The sequence below is a fragment of the Odocoileus virginianus genome, chromosome 5 (assembly GCF_023699985.2).
Source record: "Odocoileus virginianus isolate 20LAN1187 ecotype Illinois chromosome 5, Ovbor_1.2, whole genome shotgun sequence".
Classification (NCBI taxonomy): Eukaryota; Metazoa; Chordata; class Mammalia; order Artiodactyla; family Cervidae; genus Odocoileus; species Odocoileus virginianus.
This window is the reverse complement of record NC_069678.1, coordinates 75,196,220-75,206,560: the sequence shown is the minus strand read 5'-3', so window position 1 is coordinate 75,206,560 and position 10,341 is coordinate 75,196,220. Positions and strand designations below refer to the sequence as shown.

General features: G+C 43.0%; 1 protein-coding gene across 4 annotated transcripts in view; it reads right to left on the bottom strand.

The window, feature by feature from the left end:
• Positions 1-5,904: 5,904 nt before the first annotated feature.
• Positions 5,905-10,341, bottom strand: part of RAB3B (RAB3B, member RAS oncogene family) — a 74,653-nt gene continuing 70,216 nt past the window's right edge. For all 4 annotated transcript variants that reach the window (XM_020869372.2, XM_020869387.2, XM_070468174.1 and 1 more), the window contains exon 5: positions 5,905-9,786. In XM_020869372.2, the coding sequence (XP_020725031.2) occupies positions 9,599-9,786 (188 nt within the window). In that variant the 3' untranslated portion in view covers positions 5,905-9,598. The remainder of the gene's footprint in view (positions 9,787-10,341) is intronic.

Below are 10,341 nucleotides of genomic sequence, written 5' to 3'. Positions count from 1 at the left end.
CTATTCTAATCACAGTGCATATGGACTCCACTGTCTGCCCCTCCTGGGTCCCCCCCCAGTCTCAGCTCACTGATCTCATTCAGTCCCACATGCACTGGTTAATTCCTTTCAGTGCTCTTAGCCTCTGGAAGTTTCTCTGAAGTCGACCAAACCTCTGGGTGTAGGGCATGCTGGCTCTGATATTTCCATGTGAGGGACCAAAATGTAGGGGAAGGGGAAAGGAGGTGGAGGGAGGAGGGGATCTTTGGAAATGGCTCTGGGAGGGGTATGCTCAGTTTCATTCTATGATGAATGCCACCTGTTGCCTACCCCAGCCCTTCACAGTGGTTCCATCATAGATGCCCCCAGTGTTCTGCAGTTCCTAAAATGTACTTTCATCTGACTGCCACAGGTATTTTGTGAAGTAGGCAAAATTATTAATCTCATGTTACAGATGAATACATGTTTGTCCAAGGGCTTCCAGGCAGTGCTCGTGGTAAAGAACCCACCTGCCAATGCAGGAGATGTAAGAGACATGGGTTTGATCCCCTGGGTCGGGAAGATCCTCTAGTGGAGAGTATGGCTACCCACTCCGGTATTCTTGCCTGAAGAATCCCATGGACAGAGGAGCCTGGCAGGCTATAGTCCAGAGGATTGTAAAGAGTTGGACATGACTGAAGCGACTTAGCCTGCACGCACACATCTTTGCCCAAGGTTACTCTATTAGTATATTGCAAAGGCAGGACTCAAACCCAGGTATCCAGGATCCTGGTTTCCTGGACATTGGAGGAAATCTCTAACAGAGGCTCCAGAACACTAAACCTCATTTTTGGCTTATTCTTCACTTCTGGAGGCTGGTTTCTACATTCTGTCAGGTGTCTGGGGGCAGCCAGCCCAACAAGGTCATGCAACAGAACTGTTCAAAGCCATTTTCTTGGATTCTCTTCCCTTGTTCCCAATGAGATTCTCCATCCACTTTCCAAGTTCAGGCTCCATCTCCTCCTCATAGGCCCTGTCCCACCCCCATTGCTCTGTTGCTCATAGTGTTTACACAGGGTCTTTCTGGTCTCTGCTCCAAGAGCCCTTACAAAGATCCTAAGTTGGATTTTCTCCCTGCTTTGCCCGATTGGGATGACCTTCTGCAGCACAACTGGCAACACCACACATTTGGCACTTACTTTGTGTGTTAGGCCCTGCACTAAAGACTTTATTTATACTATTCTCCCATTTAATCCTCTCAACAGTTTCTTGAGGAGAGAATTACTTTTCCATTTACATATGAAATAATTGAGGCACGGAGAGAGAGTAATTTGCTCCAAGTCATGCAACTAGTTAATGACAAAGAACCAAATTGAAACTGGGTCTGTTGAACTACAAGCCGTCTTAGACCACTCACCATACTGCATATTCGGTCCTCATTCTGTGGTCTGAAGTTTAGAGGGATTGGAAGATAATTCAGCATATGCAAATCTCTCGACCCTTTAGTTTAGTCCAGGATCCCAGCTGCATGATAGAGATTGTCCTCAGAAAGATCTGACCCAGCTGAGTCTGGCATCCACTTAGTGCTCTATAAAATAGTCCTCCTTGAATTGGAATGCATTTATGGCTCTTAAACATTGGCTGCCCTAGTATTTCTTCTCAAAATGCATGAGTCTGTGCTGCATTCTTAATAAGTCTCCCCAGAGATTCTTGTTTCTTCTCTTCCTCTTGTGACCCTTTAGGAAACTCTGACTTGGGACAGGCAGTCAGGGACCATCCAGATGCACTTAATTGTTAAGATGCTTTCTGACAGCCTCAGAAACAAGAGTCACAAACCTGGTTGTGTGATGAGGGGGGTCACGTAGCCTTGGCTGTTTTAATTATACCCAAGAAGAGAAGAGGCTTTCATAGTCAACATTTCCCTGCCAAAATCTTGTTTGCCACTTGCAGCTCTTACAGAAAATGGGCATAAAATCATAGAGTATTTGTGCCAAAAGCGCCTGAAGAAACCATCTGCTGTAAGCTCATGAAGCTCAGAGATAGGGAGTGACTTAACTAAGGTTGCACAACCTGTTAACTTTATCCCAGCCCATTGGTGAACCCTAGGAAGAGATGCAATTCTAATTACATTCCTCGGAGACTTACTGACTTATTTTGAGTTTCTATGGCACAATTTTACATCAAGCAAAGGAAACTCATTTAATCAAGTCTCTTTTCAAGAGATTTCCTATTTGGGTATTTGCTGTTTGGTCACTTCGAGATGAAAGAAGAGAAGCAGGTGAAGGCATATGCCATACAACTCAGTCCATTCAACTGTGTTCTCTCAAGATGGTGGCTGTCACTGAGTTGGCACAGAAATAGGAACAGATATGAACTTGCAGCAGTGGTGGTAGATGTTTTGTGTAGTTTCTGGGTGCTTGGGAAGCCAGACACTCTGTGGATCAGTGACCTAACCATAGTAACCTTTGCCTGTGCTATCATCAGGAGATGACATCATGGAGAACTGCTTTTTACCTTGCAAAATCCCTCTTCCTCATGCATTCAGGTATAAGAAATGAAAATCCCATAGGAATGGGATTTTCTGAAGTCTTGGTGTTTAAAAATTTGGAGCAGTAAGAAAACTAAGAACCAAAGAGGAAAGTATATACTTTGGTTGCAAGTGACAAGAACCTAACTCCAATGAGCAAAGCTCAATGGGAACTTTATTGAAACTAGTGAGGTGTCTAGCAGAATCAAAGAATGTGGTGACCAGTCAAGCCTCAAGAAGCCAGAATCAATAAGAAATCCACAAGACACACTCTCTTCTCTTAAATCTATGCATCTCTCTGCGTGATGAGCTTGTTTTCTCTTACTACAGAGTGGTATTCTACATGTGGGTTGAGGATACACCATCATTTTTAGAGCACACATCCCTGTATATTTGCCATTCAAAAGGAGAGAAAATAGCTCCAGCTAAAAAGATTTGTAAGGAAGGATTCTGACTGGCCCCACTTGATCACATGCCCCCTTTGCCGACAGTCTTCACTAGAATCACCTGGTTTGGATGAGGAAGTAGTAGTACTACAAAAGAAGAAGTTGCCGTTTTCGGAAGAAATGAGGGGAAACATGATAGCTGACTATCAAAAGAAATTATTTACCAGAGATCCTGCCGAAAGTGAGGAACAGATTCAGGGCTAGAACGAGAATCAATAAAATAATGATTACTAATAATAATGGAAGTCTCTAGATTCTTTTCATGTCTGGCATTGAAGTAGACTTCAGTGTTACTGAATGCTCATTCATTTATATTTTTAAAAACTTGCTGTTGTGTGGAGGGTAGACCATAAGTGAGTAAGCATGGAGTAGGGAAAGTGGCTACAAGCTCTGTATTAGCTCCTAGGTAGGGGAGAAACAATGGTGCCTTGGACCAATGTCATGGCCATGAAAGTGAAAATGGCTCAGTCATGTCAGACTCTTTGTGACCCCATGATCTACACAGTCCATGGAATTCTCCAGGCCAGAATACTGGAGTGGGTAGCCTTTCCCTTCTCCAGGGGATCTTACCAACCCAGGGATCAAACCCAGGTCTCCTACTTTGCAGGCAGATTCTTTACCAGCTGAGCCACAAGGGAAGCCCAAGAATACGGGAGTGAGTAGCCTATCCTTTCTCCAGTAAATCTTCCTGACCCAGAAATTGAACTGGGGTATCCTGCATTTCAGGTGGATTCTTGACCAACTGAGCTATCAGAGAAGCCTTACTTCCAAAAGTGGGAAGACTTGAGAAGCATTTAGAAGGAGAATCACAGGACTTGTTGGATTAGATGTCAACACTAAGAAAAAGAAAAACATGGAATTAGGAATTATACCAAGATTTCTGTGAAAACTAGGGTTAAAATAAATTTGGAGCAGAATCAAGAGTTCCTGGACATGGTAAGTTTGAGACATGGAGATGTATATTAGGCACTTGTTTATACATGTCATCACCAAAGATGTGGCACCTAAAGCCTCAGGAGTAGATGAGGCTTCAAGGAAGAAAGTATATCTAGAGCAGAGGGATCAACTGTTCTTTTAGTCATCTCTTTTGCATATACTGAATCCTTCTGCTGGGCTTCCAGCCAGGAACTTCAGATGGGAATCACAATCATTATTACAGTGAATCCCATGGAATGAGAAGACAGACTCATCCCTCAGTGGGGAGCTAAGAACTAACCAAATGAACTGTTAAACAAGCATCTAAACTCCATGAGATGTGTTGATTGCTCCAAAGTATACCCTTTGGACAACTAAACAAATGATGAGAAATAAGCCTGTTGTAAACCACTGTGTCATTTCCCTTGGTTATCTTCAGAGCCAGGTTTTAGGTCCCAGGAAAATTTACCAGACTTAGTTTCGGATGACTTAGGGTTATTTCCTTTGGTAGGCTGAAAGATGGCCATAATTTTCTGCAGCTCTTCTTGATGGCATCTATTCTTCCACCTCTTAAAATTAGGCTTGGCCGTATGACTTGTTAGTCAGTTGGACATGAGCGAACATGATACAAACAGAGGCTTGAAAAATGCTTCTGCATTGGAGCTTGCCCTCTCATGCTGCTGGGAAAACTTCTACCACCATGTGAACAACTTTGGGTTGCTTTCCGGAGAACGAAAACATGGAGAGATAAGATCTCAACACCTTAGTCCTCTCAGGCTGGGACTCCAGACACATGAATGAAGCCACTCTAGACCATCCAGCCTTGGCCAAAGGAACCATCTACCTATCTCTAGGCAATGATGAGAAATAACATTTATTGTTTTAAATCACTAAATTTTGGAGTGGTTTGTTATGTGTCTCAGAGGACAATTAACTCTGAATAAGGTAGTCTACAGATGTTTCACAAGTACAGTTATTCTATATTTCACTTTTTTTTTTTTTTTTTTTTGGCTACACCACATGGCTTGTGGGATCTCAGTTCTTCAACCAGGGTTTGAAGTCAGAGTCCTAACCACAGGACCTCCAGGGAATTCCTTCTTACTCTTTTTGGAGGATTTGTGTTCAATCAGGTTTCATCAAAGGTTTAAACTAAAAGATGAAAGCTTAATTGAGAAATGTAGTGATGGCCAGGGGCAGTGGGGTCTTCCTGAAGTCCCTGAAATAGCTCCACAAAGGTGACAGGTTTCAGAGTTATGTGTTCTCATAGAATGATGTAGCTTTCCTTCACTGTGCTTTGTAATTATATTTTGGTGATTATTTTACAATGTCTAGACTAAACAACAAGCTGTTAGACTATAAGCTTGATGAAGGCAAGGATTATGTCTAGTTTACCAGTGATTGTATCCTGGCACATACTAGACACTAATTTGTTGAAAGAATATATTTCAATTGTGCCTACTTCATATAAGGGATCCAGGCTTTCAAAAACATCACTTAACAGTATTTGTATCCAATGGACCTGCCTCTCACAGCCACTCCCAGTCACAGGCTGTTGCTTGATTCTTCAGCAGTAGCAGGTAATCAAGTGTAGGTTTGGGATGGGGAATCTGAAATTAATGAAATTCCAGGACACTTGCTGCTGTAATTCCTTCTACTTACACCAAATGGTTGTCAAACAAACAAATAAACATTATTCAAGACACTTTAAGAAACTTGATACATAAGCAAGGAGCTTGGGGCAAGAGCAGGTGGTATAACTGGGAAAGTCATGTCTGGAGAATGTTCATATCATTCTGTGGACATTATAAGGCTGCAGTCACAAAGCAATTGTGAAACAAATGCCCCAAGTGAGGCTGTTAACTCTGACAATCCTTGGAAATCTGTTACTACCAATATCCTAAATACACAATCTGAAGAGGAAAATGGAAAGAGCAAGAGTCAGACAGAGGTGGGTTCAGTTAGTAAATGAATGACTTTGGCATGTTAACTTTCTCAAGGCTATGTTTCCTTGCCTGTCAAATTGAGGAGAATGATATTTCAAAAAAAAAAGCACCTCCATTAGACTACAGGTACCTGCAAGCAGGGACCATTTGTTTTCATGTATATTTATTCAGTGTTTAATAGTGCCAGACCTATAGTAGATACAGAAGTGAATTTCTTCCTAGAGGTGATCCAAGACCTAGTCCTGGCTCCATCACAAATTCACTCAGAGTGGCCTGAAGAAATTTCCTCCCCCTCCCTGGGCCTCCACCTTCCTTTTTGTACCAAGAGGAGCCCAGACAAGATTTCCTCAACTCCCTTCCAGATACAATATTTAATGAGTCTGTGACCATTCAGTACAATCTACTGCATTGCTCCGCCTAGAAGTTAATAATGCTACAGACTGAGAAGACAGTATTGTCACCAATCACTTTGTATTTACAGATACACATGCATTTAAACCAGATCCTGTAAATAGCTACAATACTGTATTGCACTTTTGGCCGACTTTTGCATTTTTAGAGGTCAAGAGGTTCTTTTAATCTCCTTTTATTTGGAATGTTAAGCGAAATGAAAACTGGGACAAGTTGCCATAACACATATTATGCAGCTTGAACCTAATTGCACTATTACCATGATTGATGAACATTCACCACAGTCAGCTGGAAGCTGCTGCCTTCACTCTGCAGAAACGAGGTCACAGAGACGGGCTGAGGAATTGCCATCTAACAAGCAGATCTGTCTGTTGCCTGTAGAAGCGTTTGCCACTATTATATTTAACTGCTGATTCCGTCTATTGTGAAGATGCTTGTTCCCTTGAACTGGCTCCTGAGTTTTCAGGATTTTGACAATCTTTAGGTGAAAAATTCAATTTTTGCCTGGATACTCAGTAGGAGAGAAAGGATTTGGATACATGTACTAACAAACCCAGGGGTCCTGAGGAGCTTGGTCTGAAATCCTAATACTGGGGTAGAAGGGTGTGACTGCCCAGAAAAATAATAATTATTCCTGACCTGTATAGGAATTTATACTGTAAAAAGCACATCCAGAAACACTGCCCTGGGAAGGGGCCACATTCTTCCTTAGTCAGAGAATGTTATCAAGTTACACCTCCCAAGATGACCCACTGCTGACACAGGCAGGCTACTCACTGCACTGCTTTGGAGCTTGATAAAAATTGCCTGACAGAGGCAGATACAAGAAATACCAGCACTTAAGCCTCAGAAACACTGGGCAGTTTTTGCTCAGGCCCATGGGACCTGGGCTTCCTCAGAGACTCCTTGCCAGAAGTGTTAGACAGCTATCACCTCAGATTAGGCTGAGTAGCTGAACAACTTATTAACGAATTAGAGATACGTCTTTTCTTCAGTGGACTTGGAATCTGATGGCCTTGGGGCTGAATTATACTGTGGCTCTAACCCTTACTAGTTGTGTGATCTTGGCCAAGTCTCTTAACTTCTTCTGATCACAGTTTATCTATAAAAATGTGCTACAGAATGTGGTGAGGAGCACAGACTTTGGAGCCTACTTTCTGGATTTGAACCCCAGCTCTACCATTTACTCATTAGGTGACCTTAGACAAGCTAGAGAACCTATCTGTTGCTTAATTTCCTTGTCTTTAAACAAGATGGATTATAGTGCCTCCCTCACAAAGATGTTGGAAAGATAAATGAGTTAATACACATTAAGTGCTTGGAGCAACACCTAGTATTGAGTAAGCATCACTTGCTTACTTATATCAGTGTTGGATACAGTGATATTGGGGTGATAATCCTCATCTCTTGGGTTTATTTTGCAGATCAACTGAAATATTGAAGGTGAAAATTAGGCTGTCAGAGTTATTAGTGCCAGAAAAGACTGAAAAGATTTCCCAAATGGCTTCCCTCATTTTATAAGTGGGAATTCAAGACTCACTGATGGGGAGGAACTGGTCCAGAATCATAGGACAAAGTTTTTAAGTCTCCTGATTTCAGGGCAGAGCCTGAGTCTCCTGATTCCAAGTTCAAAGTGCTATCCTCTGCACTGTGTCACAGAAGGCAACCTCTCCACAGAGTTGAACCTGAAGGGTTCTTTAATGCACTTTCCCAGGACAATAAACTGTGTTCAGAATGGAAGGAAAATTTGGGAGAGACTCTCCCACCTCCTCCACTGAATTCTGAAGCAGCATTTTAGTACAGAAAAAAACGAGATTCAGGCCAGGGCTGAATGAAAGATTTTCAGGAATCACTGCTAGCTCTACGTCATTGTTTCAGTAACAAATCAAACATGTCCAAACAAGCTAGAACCATGAGCTAATGCATTAGGTTCATTTCCAGTACCAGAGGGGTTTTCTGGTTTTGTTTTCCTCAGGTGTTTAATGAAGTAGTAGTTTCACATCAGCTCTTGGGTAGAAACCAAAGTTTCACTCTCAGGAGAATGAGGGACCTCTGAGTTCACTTTTCCCATTTTTTTTTTCAGGGTTGTGCCCACTTAAGATTTATTCTGCTTTGAATCAGATTTTTCAGCTGGACTACTAAAGAGTGATAGAAAGACAGGTTGGAGGAAAAGGCAGGATGGGGAGAGGACCCTAAGAAGAATGGCAGATGGGATGAGACCTATTGACTTAAAAAAAGGGCAGATTCCAGGGGTCATGGTATCTGTTCTCAAATCATCTAAGGGGGTCACATGGCAGAGGGAGCAGAGACTGTGAAGTATCTGACAACAGAGATGCTACAAATGGGGTTGGAAGAGGAAGAAGAATTTCCAGCAGGCAGATTTCAGCTTAAAGCAAGGAAAACTTTCTGATTATGAGCTACCCAAAGATGGTGTGGAAACTGAGCTCCCATCCCTGCCTAGGAAGTATGATTTAGAAGAGATTGACTGTGAGGCTTGACAGCCACTTGTCAGAGATATGAAGATTGGAATTGACTAGTGAGACTTGGTAAAATTTGGGATCCCACCAACTGTAAATTTTTTAGATTCTGGGAGCCTAAGAACCAACGACCAATGTCATGGAGTTCTCACAGTGGAGAACCCACTGGAAAGCAGGAAAATCAGACATTTGTGACCCATTTCTTGATTTTGCCTGTGTTTCTCTTTTTGTCTTCCTCGAGCTTATGCATTTGCTCTTCTATATAGCAGGAACCTTTGACATTTTGCAGGGGATAATCTTTTTCTTTTAAGTGTGTTTCCTGACTCAGCCTTTGCTCTTTCAGCATCATTTAGAGAAGCTGAGCTCTCTGGAGATTAGCTCTGGCCTGTCACCACAGCAACTGCCCAAGCCCTCTGGGCATCCGTGGTAACAGATGAGGGCTTTGAGAAACAAGGCTTGTCTAGTGGTGAGAGGAAGCTCCACAGGGAGCCTGATATGAAAAAAGCAGGCTGTGTAAGGAGTGTTTTTTTTTTTTTCAAGATTAGCTATGCAGGTGTGTCTCACTTTACACAGTTAGCCAGGCCCTGAAAAGTGTGCAAGGGTGTGTCAAATTTTGGTCGAGGGAGAGAATCTTATTTTAAAGGCAGAGAAGAGACTTGCTTTTCCAAGTCCCTGTAGTGAATTGCCTTGGTAAAGTGGAGTCAACTTTCGTAAAACGAATCTCCGCCCACATTGTAACCTAGTTAGTCTAGTGCTGAGTGTCTGTGAGTGGGGCCACCCGTAGAGAACCCCAGGGCCATGCTTCCGCCTCCACTGCAGGCAAGGGACAGCAGCAACTCAACTTGGGGTGGACAGAGTGTAACAGGGAAGCAGAGTGGGGGTAGGGCCACAATGAAAGGAGATCGGGACGGTGGGCCTGGCCTAGCACGAGCAGTTCTGCTGCAGCAGAGGTGGGGTGTCTGAGAGACGGGTATTCTTGGAGGTGCCCAGCAAGGAGGGGTCTGTGTCCAGAGTATCAGACATCTTGTCGCAGATGGCATCCACCAGGCGCTCGAAGGCCTGCCTCACGCTGATGTTCTCCTTGGCACTGGCTTCAAAGAAGTCAAACCCTGAAGACAGAAGAGAGATTGGGATTGACATATATTATGTATAAAATAGATAACTAATGAATAGCTACTGTATAGCACAGAGAACTCTACTGAATGCTCTGGTGACCTAAATGGGAAGGAAATCCAAAAAAGAGGAGCTACATGTATGTGTGTGTTAGTCACTCAGTCATGTCTGACTCTTGGCAACCCCATGGACTGTAGCCCACTGGGCTCTTCCATCCCTGAGATTCTCCAGGCTGGAGAATACTGGAATGGGTAGCCATTCTCTTCTCCAGGGGATCTTCCTGACCCAGGGATCGAACCTGGGTCTCCTGCATAGCAGGCAGATTCTTTACTGGCTGAGCCCCAGGGAAGCCTGAATACATGTATATGTACAGCTGATTCACTTTGCTCTACAGTGTAAACTAACATATTATTGTAAAGCAACTATACTCCAATAAAATTTTTAAAAAGAGAGAGAAGAGAGATAGCAGTAAGGATTTTTCCCTTCCCTTTCATGCCCCCTTGATAGAACACTCTGCATTAATATAGCCAGTGCTCAGGCTTTGAAGCAAG